This window comes from Marmota flaviventris, chromosome 11 (assembly GCF_047511675.1).
Source record: "Marmota flaviventris isolate mMarFla1 chromosome 11, mMarFla1.hap1, whole genome shotgun sequence".
Lineage (NCBI taxonomy): Eukaryota > Metazoa > Chordata > Mammalia > Rodentia > Sciuridae > Marmota > Marmota flaviventris.
Window position 1 is genome coordinate 9,268,480 of NC_092508.1, and position 23,823 is coordinate 9,292,302.

General features: G+C 44.0%; 1 protein-coding gene across 1 annotated transcript in view; it reads left to right on the forward strand.

The window, feature by feature from the left end:
• The window catches only part of Dner (delta/notch like EGF repeat containing), a 291,214-nt gene that overhangs the window by 172,934 nt on the left and 94,457 nt on the right, over positions 1 to 23,823 (forward strand). The window contains exon 6 of the mRNA XM_027942023.2: positions 6,082 to 6,235. Within this exon, the coding sequence (XP_027797824.2) occupies positions 6,082 to 6,235 (154 nt within the window). The remainder of the gene's footprint in view (positions 1 to 6,081; positions 6,236 to 23,823) is intronic.

Here is a 23,823-nt window from a genome sequence, read left to right on the forward strand (position 1 = left end):
TAGGCAGAGCATCAACCTTGCAGGTGGCCAGATGTCAGCAAGATGTGGCTTGAATCATCTCCTCTCTGTTCTCGCAGGTTTAGAGACTCTTTGTCATCTGGTTTAGGCTGGTCCTTCTAATCCTTGTCCCTGTTATCCCCTTTCATATGAAATGTGTGGTCAAGGAACATAAGGGCAGCCAGGATGCTATTTTAACAAAAGCCAAGGTTATCAGAGATAGACAGGAAATAGAAGAGGACCTGGACTTACAGAACCCCCCTCTAAGTCCTAAATGAGTCAATGAGTGGGATTATGAATTCATCCTGGACAGTGGCAGCTCCATTCAGTGAATACCCATCGTGTCTGAGTAAGGACAGCCCGAGACTTTGAAGCCTCCAGTCCTGGCCAAGAATCACCCAAAGTCTGTTCACGAGTGATGAAGAACTTTATGTACAAGAGATACTTTCAGCCATCGGGAAGCGGCGTCTGCACTCTATTTTGGCACTTTCTGAGAATGAATGAGGTAGGATTCCCAAGACTCTAGGAAACTAGAATCAGTGAATCAAAAGGATAGTCAGTAATGCAGAGCTAAGAAAGGCAGCCTAGCAGGGAGGGAAGAGGCGGAAATCACAACAAACTGCAGTCAGAACTAAGGTGCTGGTGAGTTTGCAGTTATTTTGGAGAAAGGTAAAGGGTGTCCTGAACCTGAGGCCGATAGCAGTGAAGGGACAACATGGATTCAGACAAAGTGTTTTAAGCCTTGACTTTGTACTTGCCAACAGGGACACCCGGAATAATTTATCTGCTCTCTCTGTTGAGACTGTGGTCAATTCATAAAAACGGATCCAGTAATACCCACCTGACAGAGGTGGCGACGATTAATGAGATAATTCCATGTAAGCGAGTTTTATAAACAAGGAAATCAATGCGTAGTCTACTGGGACTTTTATGTTCATATTGATATCACTGGGACATCAAAAACAAAGTCCATTTCCCTAAATAAGTCTACTTTATTTAAGTAAAATAAAAAGGAAATAGAATTTATAAATTCAGATTCTCAAAGAGAGAAATACAGTTTCTCAGAAAACTTATCTCTGTGGGACAATTTGTCAGTCAACAATTAAACTTTATTGATGGGTAAAAATTACCAAGAATGAAACTGAAGGTAGGCTTGGGCCATATTTCCAAGGACCCTGTGTGCCCTGCTGGGAGTTTACACTTATTAATTTATACATTTAGCTTTATGTTTGTAAAATATTTAAATAGACAAATACCAAAAAGTCCAAGGGAATACATAAATTAGATGGCAATAGTCAAGTTAGGAGGGGGGAAATAGTCTTATAGGTCATACAGCCCTAACTAGAGTGAAGGCTGAAGTTCAAATACTGAGCCACAGGAGCCAATCCAAAAGGAAAAAAAAAAGTATCACAACCTGTTCATAGGACAAAACACCAGGTCTTCAGATTATCAAAATGAGTGGCACTTACGTGAGTGGATTTTCTTGGGCCAAACTTTATAAACCAGAACCACGTGACATGTGGTACGGACTGTTCTCAACAGCGGCTGATGCTAAAGGCCTTCAAGGGTTGAACGGGTGTTCCTTACAGGTCCCTTCACGAGGCTATTGAGAGAGTAAGGTGAAATAGCAACTCGGTGTCATCTGGTTTAGGCTGGTCTAGGCTGCCAGGGGACGAGAGATGAAAGTCACCTTGCACCCCACCATCCTTCTGTCTCCTCATGTATTGATCTATGCTTGCTTAAAGCATTTGTCACTAGGTGACAGGATGTATCTGGTGTCACTCTAGGATGTTATCTTAGAGCGCATCTGTCTCTTCCACTGGTGCATAAGCTCTGAGAACACTGTGTCCTTGTCCCTCGCCACGGCTCTGGTGCCCACAGTATTGACACATGGCTTGACCACTGAGTGAGTGGGATTATGAATTCGTCTTGGACAGTGGCATCTCCAGTGATGTTCTGCAGCAACATTCTAACTCTATCCTTTAAAGCCAGCAGCAAGCTCCTCGTTGTGACAACACAAAGCGTCTCCAGACATTGCTGAATGTGCCCTAGGAGGTGGATGGCCCATCTGAGAACCACTGCCCTGCATGACCACTGTGCCCTTCATTTGTCTTGACCCATGACTCCATGGTTTGCTCTACTTCAGCCCCACTGGCCTCTGGATCTTTCTTGAAAGTGCTAGGCGTGCTCTACCTTGAGTCTGTGCCTGGGCTCTTCTCTTTGCCTGCACATCTTCTCCCAGACCCTCCCTCGTCTCCGCCAGCTCTCTGCTCACTCCTCACCATGACAGTGTACCTTGGTTAAAATTCATACCCCACCCCCACTTCTCTTCCCCTCTCTGTTTCCTCATGTCATTTGTCACTAATCCACTATGCCATTAACTAGTCAGTCACTCCTGCTAGAATATACTCTGCATGAGAGGCATGTTCACTTTTTTGACCCTGACTCCTAGGATGGTTCCTGGGAGGTAGTAGGTGCTCGATAAATAGTTGTTGAATGGCTGAATAACTGAGTGCATGTATGAGTGAATTTTTTTTCACCTAAAACTTTTCAAAGTAAACTTTCTACCACTGACTGAGAAAGTTTCATTAATGTACAAATGGAATATTTGACTTCAAGCTGTTGTGGAAAATTGAGATTCTGTATTGGATTTTAAAATTAATCTTTGAAGGTCACTTTTCATTTTACTTGAACAATACTTCTACATTTATATATGTATCTAATACTTTTTCAAGGAACTATCTGTAATTTAGTTGAACTACTGATTTCAAGTAAGTCTGTTTTGTCCCTTATGCTGGTGAAATTAATTGGATCTAAATTTGGGATGTCATAGGCAGTGGGTTAAATTTGTCAGGGACAGTACAACATTTTACACCTTGCAGTGATCAATACAGTTTTCCACAAAATATACTAATAAACGTAATTTCCTATAATAAACATTCACAATCTCTTTTAAGTTAACAGTTTTAAAATTATCAAAATGAACATTTTAATATTATAGGAAAGCTCTTTGTTCTTAGAAAATATATTCAGAAATAAATCTAACTTTCTGGATGACATGATAGAGAATACACAATGATTTAACCAAAATTTTATGGTTGTGGATATGCAAACATCTGTTCGTCTCCTGCCCCATTCATCAATCAAGGTTTAAGAAACAATTCAGTGTTTTGCTTTGTCAAAAGCAATTGTTTTAGCAGTTTTTAAAGCCTCTTTCAAGGTTCCTGTTTAAAATAAAGCAAAACAAAATGTGTAGCTTCTGTTTCAGCTTTAAATCCAATCAAAGCTAACCCGATGATATTTGATTTGGGGATTTTAATAATTTATATTCAAAAGCGACATATTTTCTGTGGCACTACTGGATGAGTTATATGCAAATACATCCCTCAAACAAGCAAGGAAATTTATCTGCAGCATGGAATGCCTGGATACAAATCAAGTAAATTTGAGAAGACAGCTGCCAAAACCAATGTCCTATAGTAATTTATCACGACACAGAGGCCCACTTTGGAACTGTATGCACTGGGCGTGCACAGCATTTACATTTCAAAGGTGGTCACAAATCTTCGGTGTACAAAGGACTCTAGACAGGACTCCTGTAAATATCCAACATGTATTCTGTTGGGCATTTGAGCAAGCACAAGATTTTTCCTTAGAAGACAATTCTGAAAAAGAAGTTTCCTATGTAAATGGAGAGAATTCGAACAGTTCTTGATGCAGTTTCATCCAGTTTCCAGCTGCTAAGTCCATGCAAAGACACACAAAGGGAACAAGCTCACATGATAAAAAGCCAGAGGTGTCTGCAACCTACTGCTAGGATGCAGGAGAATTTCCATTTCCAAGAAGAGCACAGAGAGATGATACAAGTTGAAAACACAGCTCTAACTGAAGAAGGAGGTCTTTTCCTTTTATTCCAGTAGTTTCTATGATAAAATCAAAGACTGTGTTCTTAAACTCAAGGAGACTTGGTTATGCAAATCAAAAGAACTTGTTATATTTCCTTAACAAAAATATATTCAATCAACAAAAGAAACACACCTATACAAAACCTGTCAGTTTGGTCAAGCTAAATGTCACGATTTATTTCCTGGCCTCATAATTGGTTGTCAGGTTGGGGTCCAACAACCGTCCATTCAGTCACTTGTGCAAGGGGCATTCTCTGATAGTGTGAGACATAACCTCAGGCTCAAGGATAGTTTTGCTTAAAAGGGAGTCACTAGGGGAGAAGGGGGAGAGAAGAAGGCACTAGAAGTATAACTAACCACAAACTGAATCCAGCCACATGAAAAGCATTTTGCATACTGACCTAAGTGGGTATTTCTTCCAGGAGCATAAAGGTAGAATCAGTACTAGGAAATCTAGCCATTCCATGCATACATTAGTAAGTCAGATGAAACCAATAGATAATTTCTACGAAATCAGAAATGACATTTGATAATGTTCAGCAATCATTGCAGCCTTCTGTTTAGTGATACATTCCACAAATATCCCTTTGTGGTCAAAATTATTCTGGAAAAATTTCTGATACATCCTTTGTCTCTGGAGAAGAGAAGATGATAGAGTTGCAGTTGGTATAGAGGTGTGTGTGTGTGTGTGTGTGTGTGTGTGTGTGTGTGTGTGTGAGAGAGAGAGAGAGAGAGAGAGAGAGAGAGAGAGAGAACCTGAGAATCAGCTGAAATCTCTGACCCGTAATGAAAGCTCAGTGTGACGACTGGTATCAAAACCCTAGCATCTTACATGTCAGGAATGATCACTAGCAAGTATGACAGGTGCCACATGAACGGGATGGGGAAGTGCCTTGTGATCAATAGCTACAAAAAAAATCTTAACTACACAGCAGAAAACTTACCAAGAAATGTACCAGAATTATAAAACATGCTTGAGACAAAACATATTAGAGAGAATTATGAATAACCCTCTCCTCTTCCCAAAGGCAGGCAGGCACAGGATTGTGCTATGGGCTACTAGGTCGTGATCCTGGGCTGACCCTTGGAGACGGGGTCTCTGTCTAAGGTTAGGATAGGAGGCTGAGGGGAGGGAGAGGAAGGGAGGGTGGGACAGTGGCCGTGGGAGGAATTTTGGAACAGTAGAGTTTTTAACACTTGCTGCCACAGGGTGTGTGACCCAGGAGATTGAGCAGTAAGTCAATCGAGATGATTTCCAGAGCATCAGAGTCTGGCCACTGCCGTCTCCTGGAAGTCACAGTAGGGCTTGGGGTCAGAACTGAGAAATGTGCTTCTGTCTGTTTATTTTTTTAGGTGGTAAGGCTTGCTAATGTAAGGCTTCTCTTTTGCCTCTCTTCCTCTCCCCTCCATGAAGTCTCCTGTAGTGATCTACATTGCTTTGCATAGGCTTCGGAGCCACATTTGTGGTTTGTTTCAGACCTGTCACTACCCTCAGGGTGACATTAAGAAGGGAGCAGGAAGGCCCCATTTTATTTGGAGTTTGCAGTAACCTCAAAAATAAGCTTCAGAACTCTGTGAGTTACAGCCCTTTGCTAAGATAACGTTACTGTAATGAGCCACACAAAATACTTACTTGAATTATACTCCTTTCGTTGTCCCTTGCATTCAGGGAATCTGCTTCTGTACACTGAGGTCAATGTATAGAGTCATTCAGCAAATTCTTTCAGTGCCCTGGAAGGATGGTCTGAGCACAACGTTGGCTTTTTTTTTCTTTTTTTGCAAGTGCTGTCTCTGATGAAGATTTAAGTTGGTTGGAGTGACATCTCATTTAATGGCTGGAGCACACTGTATCTGCTCGAGCATGATTGCCATTTCCATGTCAGGCCAGCAAAACTTCATTTTTAGCTTAAAACGTGTCGTCCTTTCCAGGTTTATTTTTAGGAAGATTGAAAATGGCTGGGATAAATATGAATGAAGAAGTGTAAAAATAAATGTCTGAAATTAAACTGCAAAGAAATACGTACTATTTCTTGTAAAGCTGGGATTTTTAAACCAGATTATGACATAAGGGATGTGATTAACGTACTCCGCATTGGGATCTTTATTAAAGGGACATGGCGATTTCGAGCTTCGGCGTTTCACAGCCCAAGGTAACACACACTGGGTCTTTGTGTTCTAGGCGACTTTTTCCTGCACCTGTGAGGACCAGTATGTGGGCACGTTCTGTGAAGAATTTGATGCGTGCCAGAGGAAGCCCTGCCAGAACCAGGCAAGCTGTGTGGACGCCGATGAAAAGCAGGATGGGCGCAATTTCACCTGCCTCTGCCTTCCCGGTATGGTGTTCACAGCTAAGAGTGTGCATTTCTCTGTAGAATGTGTGCTCATCAGTTAAGTTTGGTTAAATGATACTTTGTCCCGCCAAGGGACAAGGTGACGTCGAGACCTCATTTGATTCTCTCAGTCTGCATGTAATCAGGGATGGAGGCAGGATTAATCATGTCCCTCGCCTTGATTTCTGATTTTGAGTGCTTCCTTTTTAGCATTCCACCATTTTTGTCCTGGAAAAATAATATTTTTGGTCAAATAGAATCCGGGATGTTTCCAAAACAATTTCGTAAGAATGTACTGGGCGTGGGCTGGCACTGTGCCGGGTGATTGTGTTAAGTCAGTTAAGAAAAATCAAGGATGAACTCCACAAGCTGGTTAGGCAAAGCCACCAAATCCTGTTTACGTTAATTTCCTTTTGTTTATGTACGTTGGGTTGCCCAAGTTTGTGGGAGGCTGTTCTGCACACCGTGGCGAGTCCTCAGCATTCCTCGGTTAGTAACATCTTGGATGTTAGATGAGACTTTGAAGTCCTCTGGGCACACTGTGACTCCCAGGAGGTCGCAGTGGCCATGTGCCTACAGATCCCGATGCTCTGGCACTCATCTTTCTGCTCAGCCTACCAGGTGACACACCCTGGGGGAGCCCGAGGGCATTTGACCAGTGAACGTTCGATAGGGCTGTTTCCGCGCAGCTTGAACACCACCAGCAGGTTACTCCTTTTTCACTGTCAGCTAATACACAAAACTGAGGTCACCTTTCCTCTTTCCATCTCATCCCGTTGCCAACTTCTGCCCCTGGGTGGGGATTCCGGATGAGGACGGAGGGGAGCGATGGAATGAGTGGGTTGTGGAGACGAGGTACTCACGATACTTCAACAACGTAGAAGTTTATGGATTCAAAAGCAAGAGTACTTCAGTCCTTTATCCCCATCCAAATTTAATAAAAATCACAGGAAGAGGTTAAGGGTGTGGCATATTCTCTCCAGACCCAGTGGGGTGTGTGTGTGTGTGTGTGTGTGTGTGTGTGTGTGTGTTCATCATCTGGACAGATGATGAAGTATTTTTCTGCATGTTTCAAAAAGTGATTATGATGGTGCTCTTGGACTTGCTTTGCAGTGTCATTTGCTGGTAGATGGCAGACATCCTTTCTTGACAGAACTTAGGGCACAACCCATTCGTCCGGACAGTCCTATACAGTGTCTTTGCTCGTCAGCTTTTCATTGCTGACAAAACCAACTGACCTTAGGAGGAAAGGTTTATGTCACCTCATGGTTCAGTCCCTGGTTACTTAGCTCCATTGTTCCCGGGCCTGTGTGAAGCGTATGTCATGGTAGAAGGGCGTGGTGGGGCAAAGCTCTCACTTCACGGTGAGAGAGAGCCAGAGGAAGGGGCCAGGCACAAGACAGCCCCTTCCACAGCATGCCCCCAGTGGCATTTCCTCCGACTAAGCCCTACCACCTGCAGTGTCCACCACCTTCCAGTAGTCCATCCGGTTAGGAATCCATCAGTGGATTCTGTATTGAGGAAATCAGAGCCCAGTCTTTCCCCAGAGCCCCATCTCTGAGCAGTGTTTCATGGGGGACCAAGCCTTCAACATGTGAGCCTTTGGGGAACAGTCCAGATCCAAACCATAGCAGTCTCTTACCTCCTACCCACGGATCTGACTGCCTACGTGGTATCTGTCTAGATGCCCAGGCCACCTGCAGCTCAGTCGCCCCCAGACTTAACCCCTCAGGCAGCAGCACCTTGTAGTTCACCTTCCAGTGTTCCATCCATTTCTGTGACCAGACACCTACAGGTCACCCTGGTGCCCTGTCCCCTGCTCTGTCACATTCCCTCTACTTCCAGGTTTTCTCTATTTTATCACCTCAAGACCTCTCATATTCTCTGCGCCCTCTGCAACCTCTCTGTCATCTCGCCACCCCCCCCCCCCAGGCCTGTTGTCTTGCCTGTGCTACTGACTAGCCTCTGTGATGTCTCATCCACTCTTGACCCCACTCACCCTTTCACCACGATGGCCTCTGTGGCTGTATCTCCAGGTGGCCACAGGGACCATTTCCAATGGAAATCTGATGAAGTTGCTTTCCTGCTTCCACTCCTTCTTGCCAATGCTCTTTGACTCCTTCTCTGTGATGTCTCTCTTGCCTGCTTTTCTAGCCTGCCTCATCCCAGTGACTCCCTTGCTCTGGGATCCAGACACCTGGCCTTTCACCTCCCCAACAGCCTGAACTCCTTCTTGCCTTAGGGTCCACCCTTTCTTCCAGGTGCCTGTCACAGCCTTCCTTTCTCTCTCATTTTTGCCTGTTAATCACACGCAGGGCAGACCTCTGTTACATGTCCCTTTTTATCAGGAAGTCTTTGGCTTCAGGACAAGTCTGCCTGTTTTCCTCTTTGACAGCCCTGTGTTCCTGCCTGCACGGCTCCTGTCTGTCTTTAGGACACACTTGCATATGCAATTTTTTGATTACCGCCTGACTTTCCTTCCAGAGTTAAGCCCCATGAGATCGGGGCCAGGATTGATATTGTTCCTCTTGTATTCCACCGTGTCTGAGGAATCGTGGATGCTCAGTCCATGTGGGAATGAGATGAGTCAATGAAAGAGGATCGATGTAGGCTGATGTTTTAAGCCATTCCTCTGTTGATGGATCTCTAATATGTTTGCAATTTCTCTTCTTATAAGAAGTGCTTAAAAAAATAAAGAATTTTCTAAAACACAGGTTGAACACCCATAGTTAAAACATACAAAATCAGAAATGCTCCCATTTGAATTTGAAAGTTTCCCAGTGTTGTGTTGGTGCATTTCAGATTTTGGATTTTTGGATTAGGTATGCTCACTCAACCAGTCATGTCTCTGCAAATATCCCCAAAATAAAAAAACTCCCAAATCGGAAACAATTCTGATTCCAAGCATTTGCCTAAGGGATATCTGACCTGTGGTCTGTCAGAATTGGCAGGTGGAAGTTTTCACTATATGCATGAGAATGATTTTTGGTTTGATATTTTATTGAGGTCTCCTCTCAAAGGGGGTTTCCCCATACTTTTTAAAGGCTCTCCCATATGTAGAATGAGAATGCTACTAATGCTTGTGTTTGAGACCAAGGAGATAGGTTTGGGGAATTTGGAATTATCTGAATACTTTCTTAGTTGGGGAACCTCTCCTCTTGTCCATGCCTCGGGCTTGTTGGTGTATATTTACTAAGTACTAATGAACCAAAACCAGAAGTTATATCTGATAACTAACCCTAAAGTCCCCTCAGTGAACCACCTCTCCACCTCTACTTCCCACCCAAAGGAAATGGTCACCCTAAATCTTGAATTGATCAGTACTTTGTTTCCCCTTTTCATGGTTTTAACCATTTGCATGTTTTTATAAGAGGATTTATTTCTTTCAGTTTGTTTTCTTTTATTGATGTATTAGAATTCTACATAATAGTAGGACTCAATTGTACATTATAGTAAGATTCCTGTAACATACATACACATAACAGAACTTGGTTAATTTAGTTCCCCAGTACCTCCACTGCCCCTCCTTGTTCCCCTTCCTCTATTGGTCTTCCTTCTGTTATCATGAGATCTTCCTTCTCCTAAAACCTTTTTTCCAGCTCCCACATGTGAGGGAAAACGTACAACCCTTGACTTTCTGAATGTGATGTTTTCCACTTAATATAACGCTTTCAAGTTCTATCCATTTTTCTGCAAACGACATGAGCATTTTAATTATTTTCAAATTTTAGAAAATGGTATCATGTGTGAATTAAGTGACAGCATCAATTTGCACCTCTCTGGCCCTTACTTCTTGCACTTAATACTATGTCACTGAGGCATAGACAACTTTTGTTTTGGTACTGGGAATTGCAACCAGGGGTGTTTATCACTGAGTTACACCCCCAGCTCCCCCATCCTTTTTAAAAAATTTTGACACAGGGTTTCACTAAGTTGCTTAGACAATCCTCCTGCCTCAGCCTCCCAAATAGCCGGGATTACAGGCGTGAGCTGTGGCACCTGCTAGAGTTCATTCTTTTTGACTGCCATGTGGAATTTAATTCATCTGTTCTTCTGTGGATGGGAACTGATATGCATTCTCGTGCATGTCTTCTGTGTGTACGTGCTAGAGGAAAGATGAGCACTAAATGTGCTGGAACATGTGTGATCTATCAATTAAGGAGGTCTTGTCAAAGTACTTTTCAAATTTTTTACACAAATGTAAACCCACATGTGCAATGTATGAGTGATGTTGTGGATTTGCAACTTCTTGGTAGTGTTAGACTTTCAATGTTTGCCAACCTGATGAGTACAAAATAAGTATCTTATGTGATCTCTGTGTTTTGCTGATCATTATGGACATTGAACTTCTCTTCATGTGTGTTGGTTATACACATTTCCTTTGTATGTGATATTTGTCTTTCCATTTTGTTTTTCTTTTCTTTCTCTCTCTCCCCTCATCTCCCACACTATTGTTTTTTGGTACCAGGGAGTAAACTCAGAGATGTTTATCCACTGAGCCACATCCCTAGCCCTTTTTATTGTTATTTTGAGATAGTCGCTGAGGCTGAATTTGAACTTGTAATCCTCCTGCCTCAGCCTTCCGAGCCACTGGGATTACAGGCACGTGCTCCTCTGTGCCTGGCTTTTTGCATCTTTCTTCTGTATTATGTGTGTGGCTCTTGTTGATTTGTAGAAGCTCTTCATTTCTGATACTAATATTTTTTCCAAGTTTTCAATTTGTCTTTTGACTTCAAAGAGTCTTTTGAATGGACAATCTTACTATATTTTTCAACTTTGCTTTTGCAGTTTATGTATTTTATGTCCTATTTAAGATTGATCACACACGTTTCAGCTCATCGCATATCCTATGTTTTCCTGTCTAAAGAGCTAAGGACATTACTTTATATTTTCCACTAAGCATTTAAAATTTTTGGTTTTCACCAAAATCTATAGTCAATATGAATTTGAGTTATGTTTTTATGGTGTGCAATAGGGACCCAATCTCATATTTAATGTTAACTTAAGTTTTCTTCTTCAGAACTATTTTGTTTCTATAAATACACAGTATATGAAATGTTGTCAAGTTCCATCCAGTTTCCTGCAAATGACATAATTTCATTCTTCTTTATGGCTGAATAAAACTCCACTTTGTATATATACCACATTTTCTTTATCCATTCATCATTGACAGGCACCTAGGCTGGTTCCATAGTTTAGTTATTATGATTTGTGCTGCTGTAAACATAGGTACGCATTTATCACTATAGTATGCTGACTTTAATTCTTTAGGGTAAATACCAAGAAGTGATGTAGCTGGGTCATCTGGTGGTTCATTTCTCACTGTTCGGGGAAGCTCCACGCTGATTTCTACCGTGGTTGTATTAACTTAAATCTCACCAACAGTGTAAGTGGGTTTTTTCTCCACATTTCCTCCAGCATTTTTTACTCTTTGTATTCTTGATGGCTGCCATTCTGACTGGTGTGAAATGAAATCTAAGTGTAGTTTTGATTTGTATTTCCCTAATTACTAACGATGTTGAAGATTTTTTCATATATTTATTGGCCATTTGTATTTTTTCTTTTGAGAAGTGTCTGTTTAATTCATTTGCCCACTTATTAATTGGGTTATTTGGAAAACTCCCCAATTTTTAAGAAACGATGTGAGGTGTTATTTTAGATGTAGGAGCCTTTCTGCTTTGTTGACAGTTGAAACAAGTTCCCAAACTCACCATCTCCACACTGAGATTCGCATCAAGCTGTGTTCTTGAAAGGTGTGGTGTTTGCTTGGGGTTGCCCACCTGTGAGAGAAATCCCCCATGTGAAAGTTCTTTCCTGTTGAATACATTTCAAAGCCACTGCATCATCAGAGCAGTTTAAATAAATTCTCTTGCACTCGCCTTGAATCGGCAGCTCTCACGGCCTCTCTGACCTGCTGCCGTCCCCCCAGGTGGCCCCACGTGGGCTGGGGTCTCTCAGCCACCCTACCTGTAGCCGGGTCTCCCTCGCCCCCAGCAGCTTTCCTTCACTGCCCTTCATGGAACTGGGGACATGGGACTCCCTGCCCACTGGGTGCTGTTCTTCCTTGTGCTCTAGACGAGTCCCTTCAGAGGAAGGGGGTGATGGAAGGCTACCCCGGCCCTCAGTCTCATGCTCATCTACCTTGACTTGTTCCTGCTGTTCTCTGGAGCAGGTTTCTTCAGCCCCATCCCCTGCAGGACCCCACCCCCAGGTCCCCGTTCCTTCCAGCCAACTTTCAACAAGCTTTTCCTTGTCGTCGGCACACATACAGCGACTGTTTCTTGACTTCATCACGTGCCAGGTCGGTGCTGAGCGCTTCTCAAGGGTAATCCTCGAGTGCGGATGAGTTGATGCTCTTAATTATGCTGGTTTCTTCCTTGAGGACATTGAGGCACAGGGGAGTTTTGTAACTCGGCTGAGAATGGGAGAGGGACACTGGGCTGCATTGCAAGAACGACCAAGTCCACCAACCCCAGTGGCTTCCAAGCACAGCTTAATTTCTGCTTGTGTCACAGTCTGATGAGGGCACTTGCTCTCCAGAAGGTGACTCAGGGATCCAGGTCCCTTCCTGTTGGGAAGATTCCACCCTCCAGAGGTGCCCTTCACAGTTGCTGCTGAAGGGAAAGGGGGACCCGGAGGTCCTTTCATGTCTCCCAATGGTGCCTTATATACGTGTCTTATGTCACTTCCACTGCATGCCATTTGCCAGCATTCTGTCACTTAGTCCCTAGAGGGTCTGTCTAGGAAGAGGAACCAAGGTGGTGAACACCTCTTGTTGCCAAAGCGTGCCAGGGGCACAAGCCAGTGACAGCTGGACTTGAACCAGGTCCTGTGGTGGCCTCCAGAGCTCATGTGGGTGAGTGATCCTTGTGCTCTGCTCTTTCTGGGGAGGAGCCACATGGAAGGCTGAGTTTTTCTCATTATAAATGTGTTCAAGACTCTTCTACCTCTCAGCTTTTCACATCAAACAAATCTCCTTTTAAGAGGGAAATGTTAGGCAATTTAATCCAAAAAGGGGATTGGTTGCTCAAAATGAGGAGCTTCTTGCATATAAGTTAGTTCCAAACATCTCTGAAAAAAATCATTTTTGTATAGAAAAATTACATTTCCTTTGTGGAAGAGCTATTTACAAGTTAACATCAATTAATTGACCTTTAAGGCAACAGATACACATAAGGACTCTCAAATAGTAGGAAGTGTGCATTCCTTTTGAAAATTGACTCTATTGTGCTCTGATTGTTGCAAGATTGATCTTGCAAGATTTTTTGGGGAATAAATTAATTCAAACAATGTTGTTATCTGAGAACAAAAATGTTCCCCTAAAAGAGTATTCATGGGGGTGTTTGATGCAACATTTGTTTCTCCTGAGAGGAGAACATTTCTTGGTAAGTGAAAATATTATTTTTAGCAGAGAATATGCAGACCCAAATTTGTCAGTATTTTTATATTTTGTTTTATCTTCTATGTCAAGTGTCAATAGATGTTTTTGATTCATGAATAATCTAGAGATTATGAATATAATGGGTTGGAATCTGCGGTGATTTGGTCACAAACTCTCTCCTCTAGTTTTCATTTACTTTTTAATATAATGGATTCAGACACTCAATGCATGACTAAGATGGAATTTAACTTCTTTAATCACAATTTGTTTTATGAAAGTCTTCTAATTTCAGGAATATAATTTTCCCTCAAAGGAGCCCTTTCTTTTTCTAAGAGGAATGGCTGTGATGCGTGCTCAGAACCAGTGCTGCCAAAATATTATTAGCAGTATGCAAAGCATTTTTCAACTTCAAAGCACTACATTGTTCTGACTAATTGGTGATTTCAGCCTATTTTTAAATCTTGTCCTCTCTGAGGCAAGGGGAGTGTGACACGTGCTCCTGTCCCAGCTTTCCCTTTCCAGCACTGACTGTTGGAGGAAGCGTTGGTGTCTTTCAATTGTCGGGTTGGATTGGGTCACCTCCTTCTGGAAGCTAATTCTGATCAGAATTAGCTGTGGGTCCTCACCTCCAACCTCATTCCACTCAAGGAGTATGTGCATTAGCAAATCCTGAGCACAGTTTTCAAAAGTGGGTTAGTTCAGAGTTTCAGACCGGAAGACACCTCAGAACTTGCCTCTGGAGGCTGAGGTGTGAAGGTCATAGAGCTTTGGGGACACACTGAGATTCAGGTTCCTTGGAGTCTAAGGGTGTTTTCCACTGTGAAACAGAATGGTTTGTCAGTTTTCCATTCATTGTGAATGGAGTAGAAGGTATTCACAGTTCTGACAGGTCATGAATGTGTCGCCCCAAGGTCTTTTATGCCCTCTTGGTACCAGAGGTAACACTAGTTAGGACTAAGGAGGACCAAAACCAAAATTGTAACATGGTGTTTCAATTTAGCCCCTTCCACTAGCTGACTATGTGACCTTGAATGACTGTCCTTTTTTCCTAAGTCCTGTTGGTTTCCTCATCTTTAAAAATAGAGGTTGTTGTAAGGATCAGTCATTCATTCTACAACCATTTACTGAATATCCACTCAACGTCCGCCATTTTCTGGGTGCTGAGAATACAATTGCTAACAAAGCAAAATCCTGCATCATGGTTTTCACGTTGGAGATGAGTAGACAGCACACATGTGTGTTCTTTGGTGTGCGTTTGTGTGTGTGTATGTGTAGTTGATAGAACAATGGGTGCTATGAAGAAAAAATAAAACAGAATAAAAAGATAAGGAGAAATGGATGGGGCTGTGGATAGGGTGATGAGGGAAGACCTCCCAGGGGGGAACATTTGCCCTGAGACCTGAATAGAATAGCTTGTGAGCCGAACATTCACCAGGGGAAGCAGGATTCCAGGCATACAGAATAGCACACTTGTTAGGGTCTGAGTGTTTGTGTCCGCTGAAGTCCATATATGGAAACGTGATTACCAAGGCGATGGTACTAGAAGCTGGGGACTTGGGGAGGTGATCAGATCATAAGGTGGAGCACTAGTGGTTGCAGTTGATGTTCTTATAAAGGAGGCTCCAGAGAGCTGCCTTCCTCTTCCACCACGTGAAGATCCATGGGAGGCACCGGCTGTGGGGACCGAGCCCTCGCCAGGCACTGAATCTGCCGGTGCCCTGAGCTGGGCTCCCAGCCTCCAGCACTGAGCACTGCATTGGATTGTTCACAAATCCCCTAGCGTGAGGTATTTTGCTCCAAGAACATGACGGGTCCTGAGGCGGGAATACGAGGCGCTGGAGTACAAAGCCCAAGTGACCCGGGGACGAGACGCAGAGCTGGGACCCAGCTGGACTGGGCCGTGACAGAAGAGCAGGGACTTGATTCCGAGAGTGAGGGAGCCCTTGAAGGTGTGAGCTGGGGCAGGCCATCTGAATGCTCCTCTTGAAAGGATCATTCTGGAAGCTGGGGAAGAACAACCATAGGGAGGGCGTTTGGGGAAGCCATTTAGGAGGCTCTTCCTGACCCTCTCCACCTCTCCCCTGGCTTCTGTCTGCAGTGATGCCCAGGTCTCTCCACCTCCAAACCAGTCACTAAAAGGAGAACTAAGTGAATCCTTGCTCTGCTTCCCTGTGTGCGCCTCCTCTCCTCCTCTTCCTCCTGGGTCTGCTTTCCCTCTTCCCCTCTCCTCTTCCCTCCTGGCCACTATATTCCTCTCTTTCTCCCCCCCCCCCCCCCCCCCGTCTTCTCTCCATCTCCATTACTGGCACACATTGGTTGGTCTACGATTACTAATTTCCCACCCGCTCGCTCACATTGTTTTCCCCTTTATATGGTGAAACTGCTTCTCCAAGGTCACTGGCGTGTCCTTCTGGCTGCTTTCCGGGGCTCTTTCCTAGCGCCCATCCTACCCACGCTGGTCACCTCTTCAGGAGTGCCTCTCGGCTGTGTCACAGAGCCCTACATGTGTCTGTTCTCCTGAGACCTCTCCAGGCCTTCCTTCTTCCCCACCCCTCAGCTGCTTTTCTCTGCCTTTGGTAGCAATCGCTCATTCTGAGCTGTCACCACACAGGTGGCTTCCAGACCCTCCTTCCAGCCTGGCCTCTTGCCTCCACTCCAGTATTCTTTCTGGACTTGGCATCGATGCATCTGCTTACTCCTCCTCCTCCTCTGACTCAAACCCCGGTTCCTGGTGCCAGCCTCCCTCTGCCTCCCTCGCAGGCTCTCGGGCCTGGCTTTCCTGGCATCTTCAGCGTAAATCACTGGTGCCACCAGCGCCCTCTTCCCTCACACTGGAAGCCGGGCCATTGTGCCTGCCGCCCTCATCTGCTTGATCTTTGGAGAGCCACCAAGTTTGCTTTATTTACAATGATTCCCCATCTGTCTCTGCTCTTCTTTTCCCATTGCCAATACCCTGATTCAAGTCATTGTCATCTGCTGTCTGAATGACTGTGACAAGCCTCTGCCCCCTCCCTACATTCTATGCTGCTTTGCTCACAGAACTGAGTTGGGCAGGAAGTTGGATTGTCCGTGCAACAAGCTTACCCGTTTTCTGTTTGACCTGGGGGAAATTACTGAATCGTCCTGATTCTCAGTGATCTATCTCTAAATTGAGATGGGTGACAGCATTCAATCCAGTCTTGTTCTGCAGATTCATAGTGATGATATATGTGGTGTGCCTGGTACCTAGTAAGCCCTTAAAAAACATTAGCTGCTATTCATATTGTCACTGTCCAGCCAAGAGTATGAAGCCCTTCGCAGAGCACCGCCTCTACAGCCTCTGGACAGAGGTGGCTTCAGCTCTTTCTGCAGTCTCCCACTCTGGTGAGCCAAGTCAGATCATTTGTGTCCCTCAGAACCTTATTTTAGCATTGCTAAGACTGTGGGAGAGTCACACCTGAGTGAACCAAGCCCTGCCCACTGTCCCTGGCTTCTGGGCTGGCCTTGCTGAGGTCTCGGAGTCTTTTCAGATGAGCTTCATGAATGACAGAAAGGATGCTGTGACAGTTAACAGCAGGGGGTTCAGAATCCACTGTCCTGGTCAGATTCCAGGTTGAGTCACTCACCAACTCTACTTATCTACTTAGGCCCAAGTTTCATCATGTGTGAAATGGAACATCAGTACTGACCTTGTAAGAGTAAAAGAGAACACACACACACACACACACGTATGTGTGTACACACTCATACACATACTACACATGCCCACACAATATATGTGCACATACATAACACACACATATGCACATTGACACAGAACAGATGACCCACAAGGACACCTCTGTTGTTTCTGAACACTGAGAGAGAAGGATAAGGATAAACTTCTGCTCTCCTCATTCTGTTTCCCAGGGTTTTTGCCCACACCTCCATCCTCCACCTGCATTTGACAGCTTCTGTGTACCTTCCTCAGGTTGTCTAGCCCAGAGCACCTGCTGCTAGGAAGAAGAGAAGAGAACCCTGGGCTTTTCCCCAAAATGAAGTGTTGGGAACAGGAAGTGTATGGCCTACAACCCAGGAAGTGATTAGCCTACAACCCAGGAAGTGATTAGCCTACAATCCATCTTCGTATGTCCAAGCTTTGCAGAAAGCCTCAACAACGCTTTTTGGTGAGACCCAACTCTTCTGCATGTGAGTTGGGTTCTAGCATGGCTGGGCCTCAGCTCAGCCTTTTCCCCAGCCCTCAGTCAGCCCAGCCTCATCACTGTCATGTCCATGGCATTCCTTTGCATTTGCTCCTCCATATTTAACTGTTTCCTGGGAACATGTCTTGTCTTCTCATCCAGACTGAGAGCTCACTGAGGTCAGTAATGACTTCCCTTAGGTCCCCCAAATGTGAATTTTCACTTGCAAATTTCCTTCTGAAAGACTGGATGAATACCTCTTCTATAGTTAGATTTATTGTATATACTCATGTATGCCTTTAAGCCAATTCCTCAAATGGTCCCATGGCATAAATTTTTAATTTATTTTCCTTTTGATTTCAGTCTCTGAGGGATGGTCATCAGGACACACAGGAGACTTTTTTTTTCTTATGTAATCTCTAGATTAAAAGGTACAGGGGCATTCATAAACCTGTCCTACATTACCATTGGAATTTTTAAATTTCATTCCATTTCAATGGAATAAAAGCAGTTATTTTAAAAATTGCAGTGCATCATTAGTTTACTGTGTAAAGAGTACCCAGGATGTCCCCAGCTCTGTGCTAGAGGTTGGGACATTGAAAATCAACACCTCCCTTAAAGAATAGGGAAGTAAGTCTAAAAAGAAGGCAGTGATTGGTGCAATAATTGAGCCTACAGGTTCCCACTCCCCAAGAGAAGAAGAAAACGTTTCAACCATGGAATTGCTGAAGATTTTTGGATGTGATTCAATGGTTGACTTTCACCCATTAGCTTCTGTTTTTTTTCCCTCCATAATCTGAATTGTATGTGTAATTCTAGATGAATGATATTAATAGTTGATATTAAAAGACTGCTTGCTCCTTGTTCCCAGGTCAGCATGTACTTTACTTTAGAATCGCCTGGGAGCCTTCGTAAGCCTCACCGTGCTGGGCTTCAGAAGTTGAGGGATGATGCATTTGAAATAAGTTTCCAGGTAGTGCTGTTGCTGCAGGTCTGAGTGACCACACTTTGAGAACCACTGCTCTAAATTGCCTGTTAAAAACAGAGATCAAGTGCTACTGGCATATAGCTTTGTAGTTTTAAAATCCATAAGTTCTACATTCATTAAAAAAATATCGAGCCACCTAGAACACGCCAGGCACACTGAGAGCTATTGTGGATTCAGGACACACTTGATAGAAATGGCGCCTGCTGCTTAGAGCCGATCTCCTTCCCTCTTGATGAGTGTCCTGGGAACTAGCTATCTTTAGCTTCCTTTCACCCATGACAGAGATAGATGAAGGTCAAGTCCATCCTGCATGAGCTCACTCAGCTGGTGGTGCATCACCATCCGGGAACTTTGACCCCCCCACCACTGTCCTTGCCACTGTGCCTCTTGCCTGTTTACTTACTGCACATGGCTATGTTTTCCCTAACCTTGAGACTAATTTTTCTAATTCTGATGAATGTCCGCTTTCTCTTATGCTTTCGTTGTTATTATACATCACCACTTTAATTATATCTTGTTGGCTGCCTTTCACAGATGAGCCACATACATCATTCCTTCTTTGCCTTTGGTTTTCAAATCAGTTTGCATCTGTCCAGATGTGTTGGTTTTTCTCTTTCCGGAAGATATTACTTTTTTTTTTTTCCTGTTAAATAATTTTTGCCTTCTGCCTTTGAAATTGAATGCCACAGAGATGGAATATCATGATGGTGCGCAGATTCCTGCTATTTATTTCTTGCTTCAGTGTGCTAATATTAGGTACTCCATCTCAGCTGCAGTGCAGAGGCCCCTCGGGCTGCTCTGATTCCCTGGGGGTGAGAGCCCATAGTGAGTTCTTTTGGTAGCATCAGACTTTCAGCCCAAATTCAGCAGCTTCACTTCACTGCACAGACCAGGCTATAAAAAGACCAGGAGAGTTAAAAATAGCTGTTGCTACAATTCCCACCTAGGAAGCTTTCAGGACAGCTCTCCAAAGAAACAATTAGATTCTCCCTCATGGAGCAACACAGAGGAATCTTTTTCAGGAAAGCAATCATGAAACAAACATCATGTCCAAAAATGACTGTTCAGGGAAGATTTTTTTTTTTTTTAACCCACAATTGATCAATTGCCGCCCCCCCATTTTTTAAAGAGTCTGTCTCATTTAGCTAACTTCTCTTATACCTCATGTATTTGCCTTTGACCTCCAGAAAGTTTTCTTTCATTGCAAGAGTGCAGGCAGTGTGGATAATGCTATGTGGGTAGGTGGGGCGAGGGTGGAGGTTCTGTAATGTTGCCGGAAATCAGAGCAGTACTGTTTGGATACAGTTTCCTCCCAGCCATTCTCACAGGGAAACTTAGCTCTTCTTCTCTTTCCATATCCTTAGAAACTTTAAATTGTATTTTATAGCTAAATCTAAAATCAAGCACTCCCAGTCCATATTAGATGAAGTATAATCTGCTAACACCAAGTGGCCCTACAGTTTGGGGCAGATTCCTGCAGGCGTCATGGCCGGTTCCGCCTAGCTTCTTTTTAATGAATCGCCTCTCTTCTAGGCTTCAGTCACCAGCTAATATTTTTAAATATCATTTGACATTTTTATTGGTGCACTATACTTATACGTAATGGCAGGACTCACTGTGATGTATTTGTACATGCATGTAACATAATTTGGTCAGGTCCACTCCCGAATATCTCCCCTGGCCTTCCTTACCCATCCTTTTTTTCGACTGGTCTTCCTTTTGTATTCATGAGGTCCTGCCCCACTTTCCCCTCTTTTCCTCTCTAGCTTCCACATAAGAGAGAACCCCTCCTACCCTGGCCTTTCTGAGTCTGGCTTATTTCCTATAACATGAGGCACGACCCTGAGTCAAGACTTTTCTTATATTTGTTCTCCAAAGAAACAATAAGCCCTCTGTGATCCTGATCAGTATTTTCAATACTTCTCTATTTTTGAACCTATTATTTATTTCTTTGTAGAATCTTTGTAGATATTTGTAGAATATTATGATTACAGTTTCATTGGTAACTTAAAGTTTTTGGAGTCAAATAACATAATTTAACATGTTCTTTAATTTGCTAGAGGTCATAAGTATTCCTAAGAATTATGATTCTTTTTTTAAAGAGAAAAGGAGAGAGAGAATTTTTTTAATATTTATTTTTTAGTTTTCGGTGGACACAACATCTTTATTTTATTTTTATGTGGTGCTGAGGATCGAACCCAGTGCCCCGTGCATTCCAGGCAAGCACGCTACCGCTTGAGCCACATCCCCAGCCCAAGAATTCTGATTTTTAAAATTCTTCCATCACATTGTGTCTTTCTTTGCAAAGGAAGAGATTCTGTTTAAGGGAAGCAGGAGGCATCCAGACAAAAACAAAGGTTTTTATTGTAAAGGACTAACGTGGCAACGATTAAACCAAGGTTTGGCCTTAGGGGCGTTTTTGGACTGGACGCTTCTTGGTTGTGGGGACTGTCATGTATTGGACATGGTTTGGCAGCTTCCTGGGGTGCCTGCAGCACCCCGAAGGGCGTGATAATGGATGACAGGCATTGCCAGATGACCCTGGGGGAGAATCAGCTTGAGGAATCAACTGTGGGTGGGGCTGTTGAGGAAGAAAAGGTGAAGAACTCTGTCTCAGCCCAGCTGATGTACCAGGGCCCTGTTGGAGGTGCGGGGCGCTCACAGGAGAGGCCAGACCAACACTCAGAAGAGGCTCCGCTGAGTTCTCTCAGGCTGGCTGAGGAGGGTGGGGCCTTTGAGCAGGGCAATTGCTCTTTGCAGTTTCCCAAATTAGGGGGCGGGGTGCAGGCCCTTGGAGCACCTAAGGTGCTTTCTGATAGCACCTTTTTGAGGTAACCATTTTTTAAAAAAATTAATAGCTCTGTGTTTATTTTAATGTGAATTAGGAAAAAGAATGGCTAGCATATTTCATCCATTGCTGTTCTAGATCGTATTGCTTAGAGAGAGGCAAATCTACAATAAAAGATACAGCGATTTCAGGGCAAAACTTCAAATAAATGGATGCATTCCTTTGACAAATATTGGTGCAGGAAAAGTTTTAAGTTTTAAGGGTCCAGTTAACAAGTCAAAGTCCTGATTCTCAGGGAGTTGAGAATGTTCTAGGAGGGGGAAGCATGTGTAAGTACAAGTGAGTTATTGAAGGGGAACTGGTAAGAAAATCGTTTCAGGCGATGACGGGACAACGTGGTAGAGCCCAAGCCCTGGGAGGACAACCGAGGACTCCAGCCTTCTCCCTGGGTTGCCTACTAGGGTGGCCGGTGAGCATATGCCTATGTCGTCAGCCAGATACAGCCAAGTCCAAAAGTAAAGGAGGGCCCAGGCTGAGGTCTGAGCAGGCAACTTCTGAGCTTAGATGCAACTAATTGGCAGAGCAACCCGAAAGGATGCAGAGTCAGAGGGACGAGCCATGCCAAGTGACAGCGGGGACTGAGGTCTCTGACGTTCTAAAATGGCCTTTGTGCACAGGAATTATCCATTGTCTTTGCTCCCTTGTGGGAATTAAACTTCAAAAACAATAGTGATTATCAAGCTCTGCTCAACATCTCAGTGTGAACTAACCTGACCTTAGTTCAACTCTAACTCATCCATCAAAAATCAATTCTCAAGTGTACGTTTTAATCTGGAACCCTGTCTGACAGAGTCCATATTTTCTCAGCCAGTTCCTATTCTTGGCCTCCCAGTGTGTATAGATCGGCCTAATCCAAACACAAAGTGGCAATACCCTGGTTGGACCAAGGCCATCTCCATATTTGGTTCTCTCTCTTCTGGGATTAAAAGACTCATACCGTTAAAAGTTCAGCTTTATTATTCTAAGCTATTTGTAGTTCTTGACCCAAATGAAATGGAGCCAGTATCCAGAAGACCAAGGCTGCTTTTGGAAAAGGCATTTTTCACTGCGTCCTGAGATCTGGGCACCTAGGGCACTTCTCCTGTCTGTGAGAAGAACTCACGCAACCCACACCTCCCTTTCATTGCCTCCAACGACAGGGACTCCAAGCGGGTAACTCTCCAAATGAACCTGATTGCACACCCCACAGCCTCTAGGTTCAGGAACTCCACTGCTCAGATGTTCTGATCTTCTTTGTGACCCCTGCTGAAGTTGAAGTTGACTTCTTCCCTCCTTGAGGCATTTTTCCATCCCCTTCTCTAATTTAGAGGTTACTTTTCTGTGAGGACCTCTACTCCTGATTCACTTCTGATCTCTGCTGTCTGTACTTCCTGATCCTGCTGATGAAGCGCAACTGTACCTCTCCTAGTCCTCCAAGGTGGCCGCAGCACTGTGGTCACAGGGGACAGTGGATGAAGATGAGAGAGACAGAGGCCACATCATGTTGGGCCTTTAGACACCAGGCACAGTGTTTGGGCTTTATTCCAAACCCTTTGGGCAACCACTGGATGGGTTTAGACATAGGAGTGATAGGATACAAATATCTTAAGAATCTCCCTCTGGCCATCTGTCATGGAGAATAGCTTATAAGAAAGCTGGTGTGGAGCGAAGAGCTGGGAAAGCACGCTGGAGCCCTAGCAAGAGGCGGTGATGTCGGGAACTGGATCATATAAAAGGTGTGATCGGGTTGTGACAGTTATTTGGAAGATGGTCCATTCGTGCTTACAGTCTGGCTGTCAGGAGGAGCCACATCACTAGCTGGAAGAGAGGGAACTTGGGCAATTACTGATTCTCACCTCTGTCTTAGGTACAGAGTTTTTCATTTGAAAACCACAGTGAAGGAAGGTTGTCAGTGTTGTGCGTTTTCAGGAAAGTGTACCAGACAGTCACACCTTTTCTGCACAAGTCTGTGCCTTTCCATGAGCTTCTCTCCATACCTTGACAACTGTCCACTTGGAAATTTATGGCATGGACCCTTGAGGGGGAAATGCCCACTCGCATATGTGCTAGAGCACATCCTCCGTGACCCACAGAAACGGCTGCACACGTCACCTTTCCCACCTGTGGCGGTTGGCACTTGCAGTCTTGCCTCCACATCTCCAAGGTCCTCTGTTACTTTAGTAGAGTAAGGGAATATTTACGGTTGGCATGGTTACTTTACTCCCCAGAGAAGAG